Source organism: Nerophis lumbriciformis, linkage group LG35, assembly GCF_033978685.3.
Source record: "Nerophis lumbriciformis linkage group LG35, RoL_Nlum_v2.1, whole genome shotgun sequence".
Taxonomy (NCBI): Eukaryota; Metazoa; Chordata; class Actinopteri; order Syngnathiformes; family Syngnathidae; genus Nerophis; species Nerophis lumbriciformis.
This window is the reverse complement of record NC_084582.2, coordinates 1,431,363-1,457,064: the sequence shown is the minus strand read 5'-3', so window position 1 is coordinate 1,457,064 and position 25,702 is coordinate 1,431,363. Positions and strand designations below refer to the sequence as shown.

General features: G+C 38.7%; 1 protein-coding gene across 1 annotated transcript in view; it reads left to right on the top strand.

Annotated features, from left to right (window-relative positions):
- The window catches only part of uprt (uracil phosphoribosyltransferase (FUR1) homolog (S. cerevisiae)), a 46,571-nt gene extending 21,262 nt beyond the window's left edge, over positions 1 to 25,309 (top strand). The window contains exons 5-7 of the mRNA XM_061927936.2: positions 8,190 to 8,351; positions 8,816 to 8,914; positions 24,788 to 25,309. Of these exons, the coding sequence (XP_061783920.1) occupies positions 8,190 to 8,351; positions 8,816 to 8,914; positions 24,788 to 24,894 (368 nt within the window). The 3' untranslated portion in view covers positions 24,895 to 25,309. The remainder of the gene's footprint in view (positions 1 to 8,189; positions 8,352 to 8,815; positions 8,915 to 24,787) is intronic.
- The last annotated feature ends 393 nt before the right edge of the window (positions 25,310 to 25,702 follow it).

Here is a 25,702-nt window from a genome sequence, read left to right as displayed (position 1 = left end):
CTTTCGCTTTAAAAAAAAAAAGACTTAATTGTGCAACATAGTTGTGTAGGGTCAGTGTTAGTCAGTTCTCTGATTATTTTAAACTGTTTCAGAATACATTATTAAAAGGCTATTTTTAACAATTTAAAAACAAAATTCAAAGATTATTTCATTAATTTTATGGCTGAATCAAAAGAAATTCCATAAATTAGAAAACAAATGTTCAAGAAGAAGTGAAATTATAAAATAATGTTATGGTTGGATGTTATTGCTGGTGGACCAGTTCTGGCTGAAAGATGTGATTATGGTGTTTGTTGTCTTATTATTTATTTGGGTCACATTTTGTATTACCCTGTATTGTGTTTATGTGGTATGAAATAACCTTCATCAGCGCGCGACATTTTTCTATCCACTTCTTCCTCCGTAAATCTTGATACATATTGACGATGACCCACCCTGCTATACTTCTGATTGGCTCTGAGCATTTTTCCCCTGACCAATCAGAAAAAAGGGGCCGTCTAAGCATACCCGCCCCCAGAGGGCCAAAACGAAACATGACAGCGCGCGCGCAGAAAGGCACCACGCGCGCGCACGAAGTGGAGAATCAGCGCGCGATAACAGTTTTTATGCGCTCGGATTTTTGGCACTAATGTGACGCCATAGTTTAGCAGGTAAACATCAGGCAGCGGACTCTCCCCAAATTAATATAAACACCTCCCAGTCAACTACTAGTAACATCACTATGAGCCTGTTGACCTTCTAGAAACAAACTGCAGCTCAGCTCGCTCGCAGTCCTGGCTTGAGGTGAAGGCTAATTAGCCTTTAGCGTAACGTTAGCTCATTTTGGGGTTACTCAGTATTGAATTGGAAAGAAATCGCAATTTAACTATCTATCCGTCCATTTTCTACCGCTTGTCCCTAGTACTGTCAACAATAGTGTGTTAACTAATGAATTACATTTCAATGTTTGTTTGACGTAATTAACAGACGCTTATCATTGAAAGCCAAACTTGTGTTATGACGGCAGACCTGTCACGTTCCGCTATGATTTGGTTTAGCTTAACCCAGGATGTCAGGACATGGGTGCACGTTGGATCAATGAAGTATTTAGAATAAATAATCAGCTCACCTGAGGAGCAACGGTGTGGTGCAAAGGGCTAACTAAATACCTGTAAGGCAATGAGTAGAAATAGTAGGATGCAGGCAAAAGGGAGAGCCTAACAACAAGCTGTTACGGACAGGGAGTGACGCCAAATAGGGAGCTAAATGAAGTGCAAATTGAACAGAGTAGCAAACACTGATGACACCCAAGTGTTTAGAAATACATGGGATGAGCACCAGGTCGTCTCGGGAAACAGGAAGGAATAAGCAATCTGGCGTTTCGTGGCATTAAGCAGTACACCCATATAACCCAGCCAACAACCCAAACAGAAAACTGTAATGTGATGTAACACAATAAAAGCACTAAGCAGGAAATACCGCACAAACCGAATAAAGCAACCAAAAGTCCAAACTGTCACGTTGGAAAGGACGGTACGAGGTATGAAAATTAAAATACTGTTTGGAATACCTGTAACTCAGTCCACTTTTTTCTGTAATCTGCATGTGTGCACAATAATTCCTCATCTGTTTGTGCACAGCATGTCTAATCAGCACATAAAATCAATTCAAATTGAACTGAAAAAAAAATGACATATGTTAATTCTGTGACACTTTGCATGCGACTTAGAGAGTAAGCGAAGACAACCAGCGGTATAAACAGAGCGCAGACCTCCGCCAGGCCCTACCTTCCAATTGTAAAGTCCTGAATCTAGACACTGATCCAGATCACCCCCAAAATGTAAACACTTGTTCTTTATCCCATTTCTGACTTAATTGTGATGTGGCCCTCAATTAAGTTAGACACCTCTGGTATATAGAATTATGTCCTGTAATTGTACTTAATACAATACAGTGGAAATGGGCATACAGTCGTCCTCACCACATCATGCTTCAAATATTGTGGCTTTACCACATTGAAAAAATAATGATAAAGAATATTCTACAATTTAATGGTCCTAAATGAATAATCTCCAAACAAAAAAATGGCTTAATGAACTGAAAATATCAATACTACAGTAGCATTGTCCTCAGCCAGCATTACTTTATTCTTGATTAAAAGAGTATAAAGGTGACTATAGAGTGTTATTTCATGTTTAGAGGGCTCTCATAATGTTAAAAAAAACTAGAGATGTCTGATAATGGCTTTTTTGCTGATTTCCGATATTGTCCAACTCTTAATTACCGATTCTGATATAGGTGGCGATTTGTCCAGGGTGTACCCCGCCTTCCGCCCGATTGTAGCTGAGATAGGCTCCATCGCCCCCCGCGACCCCAAAGGGAATAAGCGGTAGAAAATGGATGGATGGATGGATATCAACCCATACCGATACAAACAGTCGTGGAATGAACACATTATTATGCCTAATTTTGTTGTGATGCCCCGCTGGATGCATTAAACAATGTAACAAGGTTTTCCAAAATAAATCAACTCAAGTTATAAAAAAAAATGCCAACATGGCACTGCCATATTTATTATTGAAGTCACAAGGAGCATTATTTTTTTTAACATGCCTCAAAACAGCAGCTTGGAATTTGGGACATGCTCTCCCTGAGAGCGCATGAGGAGGTTGAGGTGGGCGAGGTTAGGGGGACGGACGGGGTTGAGGTGGGCGGGGTTGAGGTGTGGGGGGGGTGGCGTGGGTGTATATTGTATCGTCCCGGAAGAGTTAGTGCTGCAAGGAGTTCTGGGTATTTGTTCTGTTGTGTTTGTTGTGTTACGGTGTGGATGTTCTCCCGAAATGTGTTTGTCATTCTTGTTTGGTGTGAGTTCACAGTGTGGCGCATATTTGTAACAGTGTTAAAGTTGTTTATACGGCCACCCTCAGTGTGACCTGTATGGCTGTTGACCAAGTATGCATACTTTCACTTGTGTGTGTGAAAAGCTGTAGATATTATGTGATTGGGCTGGCACGCAAAGGCAGTCCCTTTAAGTATTGTTGTCTGGGTGGAAATCGGGAGAAATTCGGGAGAATGGTTGCCTCGGGAGGGGCACTGATATTCGGGAGTCTCCCGGGAAAATCGTGAGGGTTGGCAAGTATGACTGGGAGACGCAACTGCTCTGTACTTCTCCCTACGTCCGTGTACCACTCCGTACAGCGGCGTTTTAAAAAGTCATAAATATTACTTTTTGAAACCGATACCGATAATTTCCAATATTACATTTTAAAGCATTTATTGGCATCTCTTAAAAAAAAACATATTTGGAAGGTTGTAAACAGGTTTTTTGGCTCTGGCTATGAAAATATCAGATTTATAACGAATGATTCCTACTTCACAGAAATGCATTTATCGCGGTCATGTCTGTAACCAATTAACAGCGATAAACGAGACTACTGGATTTCACACATGGTTTTAAATGGAGATTTATCATGTTGAACTAATGTTCACTTTTTATACATCTTTATGACATGTTTTACTTAATACGTAAAGAATATACATTTGGTGTTCATAAAGACATCAAAACTATGAATGAACACATGTGGAGTTATGTACTTAACAAAAAAGGTGAAATAACTGAAAACATGTTTTATATTCTAGTTTCTTCAAAATAGCCACCCTTTGCTCTGATTACTGCTTTGCACACGCTTGGCTTTCTCTCCATGAGCTTCAAGCACACCTGTGAAGTGAAAACCATTTCAGGTGACTTACCTCTTGACGCTCATCGAGAGAATGCCAAGAGTGTGCAAAACAGTAATCAGAGCAAAGGGTGGCTATTTTGAAGAAACTAGAATATAAAACATGCTTTCAGTTATTTCACCTTTTTTTTGTTAAGTACATAACTCCACATGTGTTCATTCATAGTTTTGATGCCTTCAGTGACAATCTACAATGTAAATACCGTATTTTTTGGACTATAAGTCGCAGTTTTTTTCATAGTTTGGCCGGGGGTGCGACTTATACTCAGGAGCGACTTATGTGTGAAATTATTAACACATTAGCGTAAAATATCAAATAATATTATTGATCTCATTCACGTAAGAGACTAGACGTATAAGATTTCATGGGATTTAGCGATTAGGAGTGACAGATTGTTTGGTAAACGTATAGCATGTTCTATATGTTATAGTTATTTGAATGACTCTTACCATAATATGTTACGTTAACATACCAGTTGGTTATTTATGCCTCATATAACGTACACTTATTCAGCCTGTTGTTCACTATTCTTTATTTATTTTAAATTGCCTTTCAAATGTCTATTCTTGGTGTTGGCTTTTATCAAATACATTCCCCCCAAAAATGCGACTTATACTCCAGTGCGACTTATATATGTTTTTTTCCTTCTTTATTATGCATTTTCGGCAGGTGCGACTTATACTCCGGAGCGACTTATACTCCGAAAAATACGGTAGCCATCCTTTGCTCTGATCACTGTTTTGTCACTCTTGGCATTCTCTTAATGAGCTTCAAGAGGTAGTCCCCTGAAATGGTTTTCATTCCACTTGAGGCTCATCGAGAGAATGCCAAGAGTGTGCAAAGCAGTAATCAGAGCAAAGGGTAGCTATTTTGAAGAAACTAGAATATAAAACTTTTTTTAAATTATTTCACCTGTCTTTGTTAAGTACATAACTCCACATGTGTTCATTCATAGTTGTGATGCCTTCAGTGACAATCTACAATGTAAATAGTCATGAAAATAAAGAAAACGCATTGAATGAGAAGGTGTGTCCAAACTTTTGGCCTGTACTGCATGTATATTCTAATTTGTCGGTACTTAGCATTCGATTAGGTACACCAAAATCGCACCGATTCGAGTGAAATGTGAAAGAGCGAAAGTGTTATATGCATTTACTTGATCAAATACAAGCGGCCAGGAAAGGCAAAGTATTTTCCAGACATGCAGGGCACCTCCACGAGCCAGAGGAGTGTGCATTAACACCTGTGTGGAAGCGAAGGGTGGCTATTTTGAAGAAACTAGCATATAAAACATGTTTTCAGTTATTTCACCTTTTTTTTGTTAACATGTGTTCATTCATAGTTTTGATGCCTTCAGTGACAATCTACAAAGTAAATAGTCGTGAAAATAAAGAAAATGCATTGAATGAGAAGGTGTGTCCAAACGTTTGGCCTGTACTGTGTTTTCGGAGTATAAGTCGCACCGGCCGAAAATGCATAATAAAGAAGGAAAAAAACATATATAAGTCGCACTGGAGTATAAGTCGCATTTTTGGGGGAAATTTATTTAATAAAAGCCAACAGCAAGAATAGACATTTGAAAGGCAATTTAAAATAAATAAAGAATAGTGAACAACAGGCTGAATAAGTGTACGTTATATGAGGCATAAATAACCAACTGGTATGTTAACGTAACATATTATGGTAAGAGTCATTCAAATAACTATAACATATAGAACATGCTATACGTTTACCAAACAATCTGTCACTCCTAATCGCTAAACCCCATGAAATCTTATACGTCTAGTCTCTTACGTGAATGAGATCAATAATATTATTTGATATTTTACGCTAATGTGTTAATCATTTCACACATAAGTCGCTCCTGAGTATAAGTCGCACCCCCGGCCAAACTATGAAAAAAACTGCGACTTATAGTCCGAAAAATACGGTACACTTTTGAAATACTGAGTGACTAATTAATTGTGAGCAAGAAACAAATGACAGACTATATGGGTGCCGCTGTGCTTGCGCATTACGTATTTACCTAGGTGGAAGAAAATGTGGTTCCCACCATTTCATTTAGACAAGATTGCAAGGATTTAGTTCACTTACACTGTGTTCCTGTTCATGAAATACATTATCTAAAAAAAAAACTATAAAGTATTAAAGGTATCTATATTTTGATTTGAGAATGGATATTGGAGCGTACAGATCTGAAATCGGCAGTATCGATGTCAGTATCAATCCGCACATCACTACTTAAAACTAGGGCTGTCTAGTGTTTCATTTTTTGAATCAGATTAATCACACTAGTTATTATTTGCTTGCATGAATAACATTTGCTGAAGAAAATACCCCAATATTTGGGTACAAATGCAATTTGGTAGTCAGAATGTCATACAGGAACATTTGATCAATGTTTTACTGAACTGCAAGTCATCGATTTGCTCAAAACTTGGTGACATTAAATATAGTACAAATTAAGTGCACATTCTGAAAGTCTTTGCAGTGTGCAATAATCTTGCAAACAAGGTACAATTAGTTACTAATCGATAATGTAGTAAACACAAACAACTTAATATCATTTACTCGTATTTAGTTTAAACAGTTGTTAAAACAAACAAGCTTGATGACAATGCTGATCTATTTTTTTGGTACAATACGACCCCAGCTCCTTGTCATTACTTACATATGCCCTGCGTTCTTCAGGAAGGAAAATAAATTCACATTCAATCTGTATTTGCAAATTGATGCTTTTGTTTGTGTCGTACAGTTGGTTCATCCTTGCTGTAATTGTGCCTCTTTAAGGTGTTGTACCACAGATCAGCTGCGGTGATATGAATGACATCATCTTGCAGGTTTTGGTCTTCACAGATGTTTGATGTCCTGCATGCGGTGGATGCTCGTTTAGCAATATAAAAAGACACTATATTTGTCGCTAGTAGCCGTTTACAAAAAAACAGTCGCCAAGAGGATTGGCAATACTGTCGCCGCCATCTTGAAGAGTGTGTGTTTCACTTTAAGATGGTATTTTAAACCTGATGTGCGCTGTTGATAAAAACGTTTGTTGCTGCAATACCAACAAGCTGCCTCAATTTTAATGAACATTGGTGTGTGTAAAAGGCAAGTTATATTTCTGGCGTTTTTTTTCTCAATATTATGCAAAAGCAACTTTTCTTACCTTCTGGTACCTGCTGATCTGTATTTGGGATCTGTATAAATCCTGAAAAATTACGCACGTCCGCCTTTGTAGTCCGTACCGACACCGTAGTCGTTAAGCTTCTTTTGTTCCCCCTCTATCTTCTTATGTGACATTCATCCTGGTGCATCGGTCCATCATGTCGGGAGGTTGTCGTTTTAATGAACATTGGTGTGTGTATAAGGTAAGATATTTCTGGCGGTTTTTTTCTCAATATTATGCAAAAGCAACTTTTCTTACCTTCTGGTACCTGCTGATCTGTATTTGGGATCTGTATAAATCCTGAAAAATTACGCACGTCCGCCTTTGTAGTCCGTACCGACACCGTAGTCGTTAAGCTTCTTTTGTTCCCCCTCTATCTTCTTATGTGACATTCATCCTCCGCTGTTGCCATTTCTAATATAAAGTAGTGTAAAGTTCTTACTTATATCTGTCGGTAAACTCGCCTTGAAAACGCTAAAACATACCGGTGTAGTGAGTTTACATTATTCACCCAAGGAACTTCAATTATTAGGGAGTTCCGTTCGGACGTTTTTTCACGGGACACATTTCCGGCGTTGTTGTTGCTCTAGTGAGCCACGGATGAGAAGATGCTGCTCCGTTATTGATTGAAGTAAAGTCTGAATGTCATTAAAACAGTTAGCGCCATCTTTTGACACTTCTTCCACTCCCGTCCTTGCACGCTACACCGCTACAACAAAGATGTTTACAAAAAAACAGTCGCCAAGAGGATTGGCAATACTGTCGCCGCCGTCTTGAAGAGTGTGTGTTTCACTTTAAGATGGTATTTTAAACTTGATGTGCGCTGTTGATAAAAACGTTTGTTGCTGCAATACCAACAAGCTGCCTCAATGTTATCCAAAGTTCTGTTTCGAAACAAAATTGGCTACCCGTCCTCGCAATCACAGGCCGTGTAAAAAATGGGCGCGTTTTCCAAGTAAAGCCTTAACCCGGAAGTGATTCATCTTCATTCATGTTTGATAACGCAATAATGTATTTTTATTAATCACATGCGTTAAGGTCGACAGCTCTACTTAAAACCAATCCAATGTAGGTCACAGGATGCCAGGCATTAAAATATTGAAAGAAAAAAATGATTATATCTGAGATTTTTGTTATAGGTGACATACAAGCAAATTGGTATTACCTAATTGACCGGAAAATAAAACAAACTTGAAAATAAGATTACCGGTAGTCACATCCTGACACATTACAGTCCTATTATTACATACAGTATGTAAGCACTGTAGGTGTTGAGGACAGCATTTCCATCAATGTGTGTTTGCCACAGGTGAGGCCATGGAGCAAGGTCTGCGGGATTGCTGCCGCTCCATTCGCATCGGCAAAATCCTCATCCAAAGCGACGAGGAGACCCAGAAAGCCAAGGTCTACTACGCCAAGTTCCCCCCGGATATTTACAGAAGAAAAGTGCTGCTCATGTACCCCATCCTCAGTGAGTGTGGCAGCACTTCAATCTTCCATCAGCAGCGTATACACGTTAGGCAATATGCAATTTAGTGCATATGCACAAACAATTCCATGCATATATTCATTGTCCGTCGGGTTGACCTTCAGCACCGAGTCTACATTGCCACATCATTCAGTCACACTCACTGTTGTGATAATTATAGTTCTCGCGTCGGAAATTACATCCTGCCTAGGAGATGGCCACCAAGCTGCAGAGCAGCATAATGAGGGACAGAAAAATAGTATCTTTGCATTTCCCTACTCTCAGTGAAGACAGATAATGTATGCTGGTGACCAAGTCAGGTTGGAGGTTCCTTTTAATGTTACAGCCTGTTAAGTGTACAGATCACAAGTGAAGACCTTTTTGAAACGGTATCAGTTATGCTCCGGTAAACAAATGATTTTGGAATGTTTTGCATGATTTACTGAGCCCATTCATGCCTTCTGCAGGTACAGGGAACACTGTGATTGAAGCAGTGAAGGTGCTGATTGAGCATGGAGTCCAGCCCAGACATATTATCCTCCTCAGCCTCTTCTCCACACCTCACGGTACATCAGCACAGCTGCATGAGCTCCTTTTTTCCGTTTGCTTTTTGTTTACACACTACAAATCAGACCGCCTCCAATCCCCCCGTGAGGTGGCGGCGCCTTTCTTCAGCTGGTAACTACATTGCTGTGTGGTGGCTGCAACCGATGATTAATTCTAAACAGCACTTACTTTATGAGTCAACAAAGTCTCTCAATTGTGTTGCTAAAGGTTGTGTCTTCCCTACTATTGTTGTGTCTGATATAAGACATCCATGACGTTAAAAAAGTGTTTCCCATACATTAATTTATTTGTGGTGGCCTGCTGCGAATACATTTAGACTACCACAAATAAACATATGTTAGAAAGCGGTATGCATCGTTACTCTGCTACTTAATATAGTTCATAGGCACCTGGTGTGGAAGTATTATTGTAGCTACGATATGAACATTTCATATCAATGTAATGTGACCAAAATGATCAGTCACCATATTGGTGAATGCACTCATACTAGAGATGCGCGGATAGGCAATTATTTCATCCGCAACCGCATCACAAAAGTCGTCAACCATCCGCCATCCACCCGATCTAACATTTAATCAAACCCGCACCCGCCCGTTGTTATATATCTAATATAGACGATGCAAGGCATTAGTGAGGTTATAAAGCTTTTGCCTGTTAAAGAAGGGAGACTGATCCAATGCAACACAGACATTCAATGCGTGCCACGCTGTCACGGCCCAGACGCACACCAGTGCGCAATCATCTGGGAGCCGCGCTGAGCGCACCTCCAAGCGCGTGGAGGTGCGATGTCCCTCGCACCCGCGGCGGCTCCACCCGGGCTCGCGCCCGAGGCTTCAGCGCGCACCGCGGCGGCCATCCTACTCGTCGCGGCTCTCGCTGCCGGCGACGGCCGGGTATGGGCCCGACGCTCCAGCGCCATCCATTTTCAGGGCTAGTTGATTCGGCAGGTGGGTTGTTACACACTCCTTAGCGGGTTCCGACTTCCATGGCCACCGTCCTGCTGTCTATATCAACCAACACCTTTTCTGGGGTCTGATGAGCGTCGGCATCGGGCGCCTTAACCCGGCGTTCGGTTCATCCCGCAGCGCCAGTTCTGCTTACCAAAAGTGGCCCACTCGGCTCACCAGGGTGATCCCCACCCCTTTCGTGAGCGCACTGCGCGCGGAGTGACCCCTGTTACGCGCCCCCGGCAACGGGGGTGGCGGGCAGGTAAGCTGCGCGGGCGGAGCGCGCGGAGTGACCCCTGTTACGAGCCCCCGGCCACGGGGGTGGCGGGCAGGTAAGCTACTTACCTGGTGCGCGTGACGCCGGCCGCGGCGAAGGCGGACGAGGCGGGGTGTCGGTGCGGTGGGCGCGGTGGTGACCCTGGACGTGCGTCGGGCCCTTCTCGCGGATCACCTCAGCTACGGCTCCCGGTGGGGCCCTCTCGGGGGAAGGGGCCTCGGTCCCGGACCCCGGCGAGGCGTCCCTTCTCCGCTCCGTAAAAGTGTCCATCTCTTTTCTTTTTCTTCTTCTGTTGTGGCATATGCTGCAGGTGCCTGCTCGTTTTTCGTATGTGGGTAACAACATTTAACTATGTATATATATTTCCCAATTGGTTTAACTGCCACCCGCCTGAATCTATTTAAAATCTAATTTTTTTTTATTTCAACCGCCCGACCCGACCCGCGGATAAAATCTAATTTTTTTTTATTTCAACCGCCCGACCCGCGGATAATCCGCGGACTCCGCGGTTGTGTCCGCAAACCGCGCATCTCTAACTCATACACACACACTGAAATCTTTGGATTTTTTTAAATAAATAGACCCACCGTTAGAAGGCCAACTACCGTATTTTCCAGACCATACGGCGCACCGGATAATAAGGCACACTGTCGATGAATGGTCTATATTTGATCTTTTTTCATATGTAAGGCGCACCGGATTATAGGGTACATTAAAGGGGTCATATTAATATAATTTTCTAAATGGAAAACACTTCCTTGGGGTCTTCCTTGGTCAAAATGTTGCATAGGTGATGTTTTACAGATCACCTTCAAACCGCTTTCTGACTGTCTCTTCCGGATGCGCTGTTTTTGTGGGCGGTCTTATTTACGTGGCTCACCGTCGGCAGCGTCTTCTCCCCGTCATCTTTGTTGTAGCGGTGTAGCGTGCAAGGACGGGAGTGGAAGAAGTGTTTAAACATGGCGCTAACTGTTTTAATGACATTCAGACTTTACTTCAATCAATAACGGAGCAGCATCTCCTCATCCGTGGCTCACTAGTGCAACAACAACGCCGGAAATGTGTCCCGTGAAAAACTGTCCGACCGGAACTCCCTAATAATTGAAGTTCCTTGGGTGAATAATGTAAAGTCACTACACCGGTATGTTTTAGCGCTTTCATGGCGAGTTTACCGACAGATATAAGTAAGAACTTTACACTACTTTATATTAGAAATGGCAACAGCGGAGGATGAATGTCACATAAGAAGATAGAGGGGAAAACAAAAGAAGCTTAATGACTACGGTGTCGGTACGGACTACAAAGACGGACGTGCGTAATTTTTCAGGATTTATGCAGATCCCAAATACAGATCAGCAGGTACCAGAAGGTAAGAAAAGTTGCTTTTGCATAATATTGAGAAAAAAAACACCAGAAATATATCTTACCTTATACACACACCAATGTTCATTAAAACGACAACCTCCCGACATGATGGGCCGATACACCACTGTCCTCTTGGGGGCGACACAGAGTCGTATATACGGCTCTGGCATGACAACCTAATGTAAGGGCTAATGTAAGATCAAATGTGGAGCTTTCATTTTTAAGGAAACTTCTTTTATTTTTTTCCATTTTATAATCAGCCTATTGCGTCAGACTGCCGAGAAATATGATGAACATTTACAAGCATTTCACCCAAAATTCAAGCATTTTTCAAACCTTGAAAACACATTAAAATCCAAGGTTTTTAAGCACCCGTACGAACCCTGAAAGAAATAAAATGCAAATAAAATGTCATGATGATTCTATCATGACATTTCAAGAAAAAAGTATCAGCCTCCAAAAAGAAGCAACACAGCTGAGTTTGTCAGTTCTTGTAAACTTAAACCCATTTAATTATCACTATTGACTGCTGTGTTGCGTTTTTGAAAGGGGAACATTATCACAATTTCAGAAGGGTTAAAACCATTACAAATCAGTTCCCAGTGGCTTATTTTATTTTTCGAAGTTTTTTTCAAAATTTTACCCATCATGCAATATCCCTAAAAAAAAGCTTCAAAGTGCCTGATTTTAACCATCGTTATATACACCCGTCCATTTTCCTGTGACGTCACATAGTGATGCCGATACAAACAAACATGGCGGAAAGAACAGCAAGCTATAGCGACATTAGCTCGGATTCAGACTCGGATTTCAGCGGCTTAAGCGATTCAACAGATTACGCATGTATTGAAACGGATGGTTGTGGTGTGGAGGCAGGTAGCGAAAACCAAATTGAAGAAGAAACTGAAGCTATTGTTGTTTGAACCGTATGCAAGCGAAACCGAGGAAAACGACACGACAGCCAGCGACACGGGAGAAAGCGAGGACGAATTCGGCGATCGCCTTCTAACCAACGATTGGTATGTGTTTGTTTGGCATTAAAGGAAACTAACAACTATGAACTAGGTTTACAGCATATGAAATACATTTGGCAACAACATGCACTTTGAGAGTGCAGACAGCCCAGTTTTCATCAATTAATATATTCTGTAGACATACCCTCATCCCCGCTCTTTTCCTGGGGGTCTGGCGGCAGATTTCTTTGACTTTATGGTTGGAAATGCATCTGCTTTGAGTGTCGCAGGATATCCACACATTCTTGCCATCTCTGTCGTAGCATAGCTTTCGTCGGTAAAGTGTGCGGAACAAACGTCCAATTTCTTGCCACTTTGGCATCTTTGGGCCACTGGTGCAACTTGAATCCGTCCCTGTTCGTGTTGTTACACCCTCCGACAACACGATGTCTCCAAGGTACGGAAAACAGTCGAAAAAACGGAAAATAACAGAGCTGATTTGACTCGGTGTTTGTAATATGTTTGAGAAAATGGCGGATTGCTTCCCGATGTGACGTCACAACGCTCCGAGAGCGAATAATAGAAAGGCGTTTAATTCGCCAAAATTCACCCATTTAGAGTTCGGAAATCGGTTAAAAAAATATATGGTCTTTTTTCTGCAACATCAAGGTATATATTGACGCTTACATAGGTCTGGTGATAATGTTCCCCTTTAATGCTTTCTGCTGGTGGTGTGCCTCCGAATTTTTTCAACGCAAAAAATGTGCCTTGGCTCAAAAAAGGTTGAAAAACACCGCCCTAGATAACAGGGGTGTAACGCTAAATGTACAGTACAGGCCAGAAGTTTGGACACACCTTCTCATTTCAATGCGTTTTCTTTATTTTCATGACTATTTACATTGTAGATTGTCACTGAAGGCATCAAAACTATGACACCTGTGAAGTGAAAACCATTTCAGGCGACCACCTCTTGAAGCTCATCGAGAGAATGGCAAGAGTGGGCAAAATAGTAATCAGAGCAAAAGGTGGCTATTTTGAAGAAACTAGAATATAAAAAACACGTTTTCAGTTGTTTCACCTTTTTTTGGTTAAGTACATAACTCCACATGTGTTCATTCATAGTTTTGATGCCTTCAGTGACAATCTACAATGTAAATAGTCATGAAAATAAAGAAAACACATTGAATGAGAAGGTGTGTCCAAACTTTTGGCCTGTACTGTATATATACAATTTTTTTTCCGCACACCAAAATCCCACCGATTCGAGTGAAATGTGAAAGAGCGAAAGTGTTATATGCATTTACTTGATCAAATACAAGCGGCCAGGAAAGGCAAAGTATTTTCCAGACATGCAGGGCACCTCCACGAGCCAGAGGAGTGTGCATTAACACCTGTGTGGAAGCGTGCAACATACCTTTGTCTTACAGGAATAATGATCAGCGAGGGGACTAAGAAGTTATGGTTTAGTCACACTTGGCCATCCAGGTGGAATACTTAAATGGGGCTGTCATTTTGCTCATTGCTTTTACAAACTCCGTTTGCATATGAGTTGGGAAATTGTGTTAGATGTAAATATAAACAGAATACAATGATTTGCAAATCCTTTTCAACCCATATTCAGTTGAATATGCTACAAAGACAACATATTTGATGTTCAAACTCATAAACTTTATTTTTTTTTGCAAATAATAATTAACTTAGAATTTCATGGCTGCAACATGTGCCAAAGTAGTTGGGAAAGGGCATGTTCACCACTGTGTTGCATCACCTTTTCTTTTAACAACACTCAATAAACGATTGGGAACTGAGGAAACTAATTGTTGAAGCTTTGAAAGTGGAATTATTTCCCATTCTTGTTTTATGTAGAGCTTCAGTCGTTCAACAGTCCGGGGTCTCCGCTGTCGTATTTTACGCTTCATAATGCGCCACACATTTTCGATGGGAGACAGGTCTGGACTGCAGGCGGGCCAGTAAAGTACCTGCACTCTTTTTTTACGAAGCCACGCTGTTGTAACATGCTGAATGTGGCTTGGCATTGTCTTGCTGAAAAAGACGGCGCTTAGATGGCAGTTCCAAAACCTGTATGTACCTTTCAGCATTAATGGTGCCTTCACAGATGTGTAAGTTACCCATGCCTTCGGCACTAATGCACCCCCATACCATCACACATGCTGGCTTTTCAACTTTGCGTCGATAACAGTCTGGATGGTTCGCTTCCCCTTTGGTCCGGATGACACGATGTCGAATATTTCCAAAAACAATTTGAAATGTGGACTCGTCAGACCACAGAACACTTTTCCACTTTGCATGAGTCCATCTTAGATGATCTCGGGCCCAGAGAAGCCGGCGGCGTTTCTGGATGTTGTTGATAAATGGCTTTCGCTTTGCATAGTAGAGCTTTAACTTGCACTTACAGATGTAGCGACCAACTGTATTTAGTGACAGTGGTTTTCTGAAGTGTTCCTGAGCCCATGTGGTGATATCCTTTAGAGATTGATGTCGGTTTTTGATACAGTGCCGTCTGAGGGATCGAAGGTCACGGTCATTCAATGTTGGTTTCCGGCCATGCCGCTTGAGTGGAGTGATTTCTCCAGATTCTCTGAACCTTTTGATGATATTATGGACCGTAGATGTTGAAATCCCTAAATTTCTTGCAATTGCACCTTGAGAAACGTTGTTCTTAAACTGTTTGACTATTTGCTCACGCAGTTGTGGACAAAGGGGTGTACCTCGCCCCATCCTTTCTTGTGAAAGACTGGGCATTTTTTGGGAAGCTGTTTTTATACCCAATCATGGCACCCACCTGTTCCCAATTAGCCTGCACACCTGTGGGATGTTCCAAATAAGTGTTTGATGAGCATTTCTCAACTTTATCAGTATTTATTGCCACCTTTCCCAACTTCTTTGTCACGTGTTGCTGGCATCAAATTCTAAAGTTAATGATTATTTGCAAAAAAAAAAAAATGTTTATGAGTTAACATCAAATATGTTGTCTTTGTAGCATATTCAACTGAATATGGGTTGGAAATGATTTGCAAATCATTGTATTCCGTTTATATTTACATCTAACACAATTCCCCAACTCATATGGAAACAGGGTTTGTACATTGAAATACACTATTTTAGTCTTTTTGGAAAAAAAGGTGAGTCATCCCCAATTATGCAATTGAGTGGAAAACCCTGAAATGTGTTCTGTATATAAATCGTCCATCTTGGGCTGAATATCCTATGTCAACTTGCATGCTTTAAATTTTCCGAGGCAACTCTCCTGAAGGAATCAATAAAGTACTATCTATCTATCTATGATCTGTATATTAGAGTTAAGGATAAAGATTGATTTGTCACAAAAAATGTTGACCAGAATTGTTAAATGACGTCTTGGCTGCAACAGCAGAGTTTGCAGTGCAAGAAGCATGATTGACTACGCAGCACTTCTGTTAACATTGAAATTAGAGTGCACGACATTCCAAGGTGGACTAAGTACCTTGTCACTGCTCCATGGACTCATTCAATTCTCCATTCAGTCCATGCTAAAAAAAGTAAAAAAAGGTTTTTAACGTGTATTTTGGCCCATTTTTCAAGCAAGTCAAACGTGCGCTAATGAATATGTTTTCTAGCATTTTAAATATGAGCAGAAGTCAATTGAAAGTCTGCTTTAGAGAAGGTGCTGGCTCCCTCTACAGTTGATGAAAAGTATGGCGCTCTTGGAGGATGACAAGCCAACTTTCATCTCTTTTTTTAAATCAGGTCTGCATTGAGTAAGGATGATGTTTGATAAGAAATGATCGAGTTCCAGCCCATTATCGAATCCTCTTATCGAACCGATTCCTTATCGAATCCAGATAGGTTGTTGTATATGGAAAAAAAAACACTATTTGGTTTAACAAAAGCTCACTTTTATTTCATAAGAAAAAAAAAAAAAAGTACATTTTGACTGTTACCCCCCTAAAAAAATAAAATAAAAAAAATTAAAGCTGCAAGCAGCATTGGTCGGGCCCGCATATTTGGCAGGTGCTAGTCCTAAATGTCCCAATACTTTTGTCCAGTGATAGTCATAAGTGTCCCAATACTTTTGTCTACTTTTAGTCTGAAGTGTCCCAAGACTTTTGTCTAGTGTACCTACCTTGTCTGCATTGTGTGGGCACGTTGGTGCTTCCTGCTTTTAAGCAGCCATCTTAAAAAAACAGCAGCGCAGCAGCATCAGCGCAGCGGGTCTTTGAAGGGTCATAAAATCAAAACCGGAGCAGGTATTAAGACGCTGTTCTGTTATTTTATACACAAGGGTTTCATCTCTCTCCTGTGTTAGTTTGAAGCCGAAACGACAAACGCGCTCAGAGGAGATAGTTTTTGAAGGAAGGTGATCGGTTTTTTATAGTTTTTGAAGGAAGGTGATCGGTTTTTATAAAAAATTTGTTTTGAAGGGGGAATAGCAAACTTCCTGTTGATTTTTGCTGGGGGTTGTCAATTTATGAAATGTAGGTCTAAGTGAGACCTACATAGAGGTTTTTGTTTCATGTCTCTCCGACCTTCCCAGTGGGAGATACAGGCAGTTTTGTCATTTTTTTCTTCCGAGGAGCAGTTTTTTGTGCGTTTCATTAAAAAATTGCGCTAGAGCGCAATTTTGAGATTTGGGGTTAGGTTTTTTTATTAGATCGCAATTTGTGCCAGTCCTGATGTGTGTGTTCAGTTTGGTGAGTTTAGAAGCATGTTAAGAGGGTGAAAATACAGCTCAAAGAGGCAAAATTGACTGTTTTTAGTACTTTTTTGTCTTAAAGGGGGAACTGCCAACTTCCTGTTGATTTTTGCCCGAGAATGTACCATTAATGAAATGTAGGTCTAAGTCAGACCTACATAGAGGTTTTTGTTTCATGTCTCTCCGACCTTCCTAGTGGGAGTTACAGGCAGTCTAGTTTTTTTTCCCCTAGGGGGCGCTAGAGCACAATTTTGATTTTTGGGTTTTTTTTTTTTTTATCAAACGGCAATTTTCGCCAGCCCTGATGTGTGCGTCAAATATGGTGAGTTTTGAAGCATGTTAAGTGGGTCAAATTACAGCTCAAAGAGGCGGCCGGTATAATAATAATAAAGAATAAAACCTTACAAATTCAAGGTTTTTCGGGAGTCCTTTTGCAATGGGCCATGCGGGCCCTAATAAAATAATTATTGACTGTTGTTACCCATGGTATGGTATTTTTTATTTTTTTTGTCATAAAGAAATACAATCATGTGTGCTTACGGACTGTATCCCTGCAGACTGTATTGATATATATTGATATATAATGTAGGAACCACAATATTAATAACAGAAAGAAACAACCCTTTTGTGTGAATGAGTGTGAATGGGGGAGGGAGGTTTTTTGGGTTGGTGCACTAATTGTAAGTGTATCTTGTGTTTTTTATGTTGATTTAATTTAAAAAAATAAAATAAAAAAATAAAAAAATGTATATATATATATATATATATATATATATATATATATATATATATATACAACATTTCTTGTGCGGACCGGTACCAGTAGTTGGGGACCACTGATGTAGGCTACAAGATAACGTTAACGTTATCAGACACATACAAAAAGGCTAACGTTAACGTTAGCCACTGACTATGCTTAGGTAACGTTAGTCTAGCTAACATTACTGCAATCCTGGCAGTGACGTGCGGTGAGGTTGATGGCTGGTGAGGCACTGACTTCATCACAGTCACATTTACAAACATATGAACCCTAAAGAGTATCTTATTCACCATTTGATTGGCAGCAGTTAACGGGTTATGTTTAAAAGCTCATACCAGCATTCTTCCCTGCTTGGCACTCAGCATCAAGGCTTGGAATTGGGGGTTAAATCACAAAAAATGATTCCCGGGCGTGGCGCCGCTGCTGCCCACTGCTCCCCTCACCTCCCAGGGTGTGATCAAGGGGATGGGTCAAATGCAGAGGACACATTTCATTACACCTAGTGTGTGTGTGACAATCATTGGTACTTTAACTTAACTTTAACTTTACACATACAAACTGTAGCACACAAAAAAAGCACATTTAATAAAAAAAACTTTATGGTCTTACCTTTACTTATAAATGAAGTCCATGCGCCGCAACTAAAGCCCTCACTTAAACTTTCCACGTGCAAGATTGAATCTATTTAAAAAAGTGTAACCGAGGGTTTATAAATGTCGCCTATACTGTATGAAACTACAAAATAACAAACACGGAGGCTCCAGTTTACACGAGGACCACTTTATTTACCTTCTTTCAAAAACTTCCGCTCCACTCCGTGTCATCACTTCCGCTCTTAGCGCCTTCAAAATAAGAGCTCAAGGCATATACTGTATAACAGCGCATAACAGGAACTTAACATCACAAAGAGGAAAGCCCATGAAAATAGGTTACAAAAGTTATTTAATAAGAAGCCAAAAAGTGCAAAAACAATAATGTCCGTGTTGGAGGAGTTGTGAATTAGGTACACCTGCAGTCTGCAGGTGTACCTAATGTTGTGGCCCTACACGAACATTATTGTTTTTGCACATTTTGGCTTCTTATGAAATAACTTTTTTAAATAGATTCAATCTTGCACGTGGAAAGTTTAAGTGTGGGCTTTAGTTGATATAACAATTCTACGGCGGGGGTGCAGGAGGCGAGCCTCAGCCAGTGCGTCTTTTGCAGCCGTTTTATGATCGCTCAGCACAAGAAATACTTTACACACATACAGTTGTTGACAAAATACACTGTACATTATATACCTCAGCTAACTAAACTATGGAAATGTATAATATAATTCATATAGCAATACAGTCTCACTGCACAGCAGGCCAGCAGTTAGCCGAGTCCGGAATCCATGTTGAGGCACTGAGTGACGTGCCTCAACTGGCTGCTGTTCACCGCACCGTCTCTTCTCAGTATTTGAACGGCAAATGTGAAAATTCAGCGATTTTGAATAAAAATAATCTAAAACTGGTGACGTTAAATGGAAAATAACTTTATAGTATAATCACTGGATACATTTAACAATTTAATTATTTTTTTTTCTTTTTAAATTTTTTTTCTTTCCATGATGGCAAGTGAGACTCCGCCTCACCTGCCTCTAGTGACTGCACGTCACTGAATCCTGGTTAACATAAGAGGTAACCTTATTTTAGCCTAAAGGCTACGAGTGAGCAGATATGGAAGTGAACCGGCAACAGTTAACGTTAGTTACTCACCAACACTATCACTGGAATTGGCACTGCAGGTTGAAGAGGATCATGTTTCGTCATCTCTGTCGCTGCTTCTCCACGACACCTTTCTCTAACCTTCAGATTATGTGCAGCCTGAACATGTTTCATCATGTTTGTTGTACTTCTCCCCCCCTTACGTGAGAGCGAAGCCTGGCAATAATTGCAGATAGCCGTTTCCTCGTCGTATTTTTTTGTAAAATGAAGCCATGCCTTGAGCCGTTTTTTCCGGTCCATTGTTGTTGCTGCTTTCTGTATCTGCCGCCTAATGACTGAGCTACGTCATTTCCTGGGACGTGCCACAGGGCATTTCCTGTGGGACGGGATTTGTTCCCAGGGATTGGAATAAAGAACCAACTCTTTTTCCTTTACTGTAGTGGCCTCGTAAACGGGAACCGGTTCTCAAAAAGGGATTAGAGTCCATGGAATCGGTTCTTTTCTTATCGAACAACCGGGAGAACCGGTTTCGAACATCATCCCTAGCATTGCGTGACAAACATGTGAAGTGAATTATATTTATATAGCGCTTTTTCTCTAGTGACTCAAAGTGCTTTACATAGTGAAAGCCAATATCTAAGTTACATTTGAAGCAGTGTGGGTGGCACTGGGTCAAGTGTCTTGCCCAAGGACACAACAGTAGTGACTAGGATAGCGGAAGCAGGGATCAAACCTGGAACCCTCAAGTTGCTGGCACGGCCACTCTACCAACCGAGCTATACCGCCCATGTAATCCTGTCCCTTTTTTCATGTTATCAGCAAAATGTTATGAGGACTTCAGCTAATTAAGAATGTAATAATTATGACACAAATTGGGTTTAAAAGTAACAAGTGGGTTATTTTAGGGAGTAGTTTAATTAAGAAAGAAGGTAACGTGGATTATTTTCATGAATAGTTGTATTAGTGAGTAACTGTTTACTAAGAATGGAAGTAACGCATGGATTATTTTGGTGTAGCTTTTTGTTAGTAAGGAAAGTAACAAGTGGGTTATTTTAGTGATTAGCTGTTCACTAAGAATGGAAGTAACATTTATTTTAGTAAATAGCTGTTTACTAGGAATAAAAGTGTCACGTGATTTATGTTAGTGAATATCTGTTTCATCAAAAACGAAAGTAACAAGTGGATTATTTTAGTGAATAGCTGTTTAAGAATAAAATAGTCATTTTAGTGACTAGCGGTTTTGTTATCTAAGAATGAAAGTGACAATTATGTTAGTAAATACATGTTTACTAAGAATGAAAGTATCACCTGATTTATTTTAGTGTATATCTGTTTATTATAAACAAAAGTAACTAGTGGATTATTTTAGTGACTATCTGTTTAGAATGCAAGTAACAATTATGTTTGGTAAATAACTGTCTTACTGAGAACAGAAATAAAAAGTGGATTATTTTAGTGATTGGCCCTTTACTAAGAATGAAGGTAGCGAATTAATTATTTTAGTGAATAGCCGTTTACCAAGAATGAACGGAGCGAGTGGATTATTTTAGTTAATAGCTGTTTACTAAGAATGAAGATAGCGAATGGATCATTTTAGTGAAAGCAGTCCATTTACTAAGAATGAAGGTAGCGAATTAATTATTTTAGTGAATAGCCGTTTACCAAGAATGAACGGAGCGAGTGGATTATTTTAGTTAATAGCTGTTTACTAAGAATGAAGATAGCGAATGGATCATTTTAGTGAAAGCAGTCCATTTACTAAGAATGAAGGGAGCGAATGGATTATTTTAGTGAATAGCCGTTTACTAAGAATGAAGGGAGCGAGTGGATTATTTTAGTTAATAGCTGTTTATTAAAATTAAAAATATGTTAATTATTTTAGAAAATAGCTGTTTACGTAAAGTAACAATTGGATTATTTCAGTAAATAGCTACTTACTAAGAATGGAAGTAACATTTATGTTAGTAAATAGCTGTTTACTAGGAATAAAAGTGTCACGTGATTTATTTTAGTGAATATCTGTTTTATCAAAAACGAAAGTAACAAGTGGATTATTTTAGTGAATAGCTGTTTAAGAATAAAATAAGTGGATCATTCTAGTGACTAGCGGTTTTGTTATCTAAGAATGAAAGTGACAATAATGTTAGTAAACAGCATGTTTACTAAGAATGAAAGTATCACCTGATTTATTTTAGTGAATATCTGTTTATTATAAACAAAAGTAACAAGTGGATTATTTTAGTGACTGTTTAGAATGTAAGTAACAATTATGTTTGGTAAATAACTGTTTTACTAAGAACAGAAATAAAAAGTGGATCATTTTAGTGAATAGCCCTTTACTAAGAATGAAGGTAGTGAATGGATTATTTTAGTGAATAGCCGTTTACTAAGAATGAAAGGTAGTGAATTAATTATTTTAGTGAATAGCCGTTTACCAAGAATGAAGGGAGCGAGTGGATTATTTTAGTGAATAGCTGTTTACTAAGAATGAAGATAGCGAATGGATCATTTTAGTGAAAGCAGTCCGTTTACTAGGAATGAAGGGAGCGAATGGATTATTTTAGTGAATAGCCGTTTACTAAGAATGATGGGAGCGAGTGGATTATTTTAGTGAATAGCCGTTTACTAAGAATGAAAGGTAGCGAATTAATTATTTTAGTGAATAGCCGTTTACTAAGAATGAAGGGAGCGAGTGGATTATTTTAGTTAATAGCTGTTTATTAAAATTACAAATATGTTAATTATTTTAGAAAATAGCTGTTTACTTAAAGTAACAATTGGATTATTTCAGTAAATAGCTATTTACTAAGAATGGAAGTAACATTTATGTTAGTAAATAGCTGTTTACTAGGAATAAAAGTGTCACGTGATTTATTTTAGTGAATATCTGTTTTATCAAAAACGAAAGTAACAAGTGGATTATTTTAGTGAATAGCTGTTTAAGAATAAAATAGTCATTTTAGTGACTAGCGGTTTTGTTATCTAAGAATGAAAGTGACAATAATGTTAGTAAATACATGTTTACTAAGAATGAAAGTATCACCTGATTTATTTTAGTGTATATCTGTTTATTATAAACGATAGTAACTAGTGGATTATTTTAGTGACTATCTGTTTAGAATGCAAGTAACAATTATGTTTGGTAAATAACTGTCTTACTGAGAACAGAAATAAAAAGTGGATTATTTTAGTGAATAGCCCTTTACTAAGAATGAAGGTAGCGAATGGATTATTTTAGTGAATAGCCCTTTACTAAGAATGAAGGAAGTGAGTGGATTATTTTAGTTAATAGCTGTTTACTAAGAATGAAGGTAGCGCATGGATTATTTTAGTGAATAGCTGTTTACTAAGAATGAAGGAAGCGAGTGGTTTATTTTAGTGAATAGCAGTTTACTAAGTGACAGGAGCGAGTGGATTATTTTAGTGAATAGCTGTTTACTAAAAATGAAGGGAGTGAGTGGATTATTTTAGTTAATAGCTGTTTATTAAAATTACAAATATGTTCATTATTTTGGAAAATAGCTGTTTACTTAAAGTAACAATTGGATTATTTTAGTTAATAGTTTACTAAGAATGAAGGTAGCGAATTGATTATTTTAGTGAATAGCTGTTTACTAAGAATGAAGGAAGCGAGTGGATTATTTTAGTGAATAGCTGTTTACTAAAAATTAAAGGTAGCAAATTAATTATTTTAGTGAATAGCAGTTTATTAAGAACGACGGGAGCGAGTGGATTATTTTAGTGAATAGCGGTTTACTAAAAATGAAGGGAGTGAGTGGATTATTTGAGTTAATAGCTGTTTATTAAAATTACAAATATGTTAATTATTTTGGAAAATAGCTGTTTACTTAAAGTAACAATTGGATTATTTTAGTTAAGAGTTGTTTACTAAGAATGAAGGTAGCGAATGGATTATTTTAGTGAATAGCTGTTTACTAAAAAGGAAGGAAGTGAATGGATTATTTTAGTGAATAGCCGTTTACTAACAATGAAGGGAGCGAGTGGATTATTTTAGTGAATAGCTGTTTACTAAGAATGAAGGTAGCAAATGGATTATTTTAGTGAATAGCTGTTTACTAAAAATGAAGGGAGTGAGTAGATTTTAGTGAATAGTTGTTTACTAAAAATGAAGGTAGCAAATGGATTATTTTAGTGAATAGCCGTTTACTAAGAATGAAGGGAGCGAGTGGATTATTTTAGTGAATAGCTGTTTACTAAGAATGAAGGTAGCGAGTGGATTATTTTAGTGAATAGCTGTTTACTAAGAATGAAGGTAGCAAATGGATTATTTTAGTGAATAGCTGTTTACTAAGAATGAAGGGAGCGAGTGGATTATTTTAGTGAATAGCTGTTTACTAAGAATGAAGGTAGCAAATGGATTATTTTAGTGAATAGCTGTTTACTAAGAATGAAGGAAGCGAGTGGATTATTTTAGTGAATAGCCGTTTACTAAAAATTTAAAGGTAGCAAATTAATTATTTTAGTGAATAGCAGTTTACTAAGAATGACGGGAGCGAGTGGATTATTTGAGTTAATAGCTGTTTATTAAAACTACAAATATGTTAATTATTTTGGAAAATAGCTGTTTACTTAAAGTAACAATTGGATTATTTTAGTTAATAGTTGTTTACTAAGAATGAAGGGAGCGAGTGGATTATTTTAGTGAATAGCCGTTTACTAAAAATTAAAGGTAGCAAATTAATTATTTTAGTGAATAGCAGTTTGAGTTAATAGCTGTTTATTAAAATTACAAATATGTTAATTATTTTGGAAAATAGCTGTTTACTTAAAGTAACAATTGGATTATTTTAGTTAATAGTTGTTTACTAAGAATGAAGGTAGCGAATGGATTATTTTAGTGAATAGCTGTTTACTAAGAATGAAGGGAGCGAGTGGATTATTTTAGTGAATAGCTGTTTACTAAGAATGAAGGTAGCAAATGGATTATTTTAGTGAATAGCTGTTTACTAAGAATGAAGGGAGTGAGTGTATTATTTTAGTTAATAGCTGTTTATTAAAATTACAAATATGTTAATTATTTTAGAAAATAGCTGTTTACTTAAAGTAACAATTGGATTATTTCAGTAAATAGCTACTTACTAAGAATGGAAGTAGAGAGTGGATTATTTGAGTGAATATTGGTTTACTAAGAATGAAGGCTTACAAGTGTTGTTTCTCTCTTTTAGGTGCCAAATCTATAATCAATGAGTTCCCAGACATCACCATACTGACCACAGAAGTTCACCCAGTGGCTCCAACACATTTTGGACAAAGGTATTTCGGCACTGACTAAACCAGGACAACCCCAGGAAATGCATCTTGTAATTGTTGTTTTATTTAAAATAATAATAATAATAAAAAGTTCTTTGTTGTGCCAAATAAGAAACATGTCTCAAAATGTAAACCATATTTATTCTGTTGATTTTTCTTCTTCTGCTGTGTATGGAAACAAACAACGATGAGCCATGTAAGATCATTTTATTTTGCATGTTGGAAGTGAGGATTTGTATTCAAATGGAAAGTATTTACGGACAAAAGGAAACACCACAACCACATACAGTACGCCAAAGATTGTTTTCACCTGGACCACACTTGCGTTTATTGTCTCATGTGTGTGGTGCATACAGGATGTATCGCTTCACCTGGAGCAGAATACACACACAGCAGTTGAGTCTGTACATTTTTACAATAAAGGACATGAAAGAGTGTGTTGTTGTTGTCTCTCACCATGATTGACACACAGGTGTTTGATTTGCTCTAACAAAGTAGAAAAGTATCAAACCTGGTTCCATTTGATCCAATCATTAACACCTTGGCATTAAAAATGTAAGAAAACATTCAAACATGGATAGAAAAAAGTCATTTTTATAAGCACAGTTCCATATAGAACAACTTGTGTGTGCTCATGAGAAACATGTCCAGTCATCTCACTACAACGCTGATACAGACTTTTAGGCAAATTACCAACACTGGATCTACATTTCCTTAAACTGTGCAGGGCCCTTATTTTTATTTGACTGCTATTTGGAGCAGGCTTTTATTGGAAGGACACCTTTGTAAGAACAAGCAAAACACGCCTTTGTCTACTAATGACAATGGAA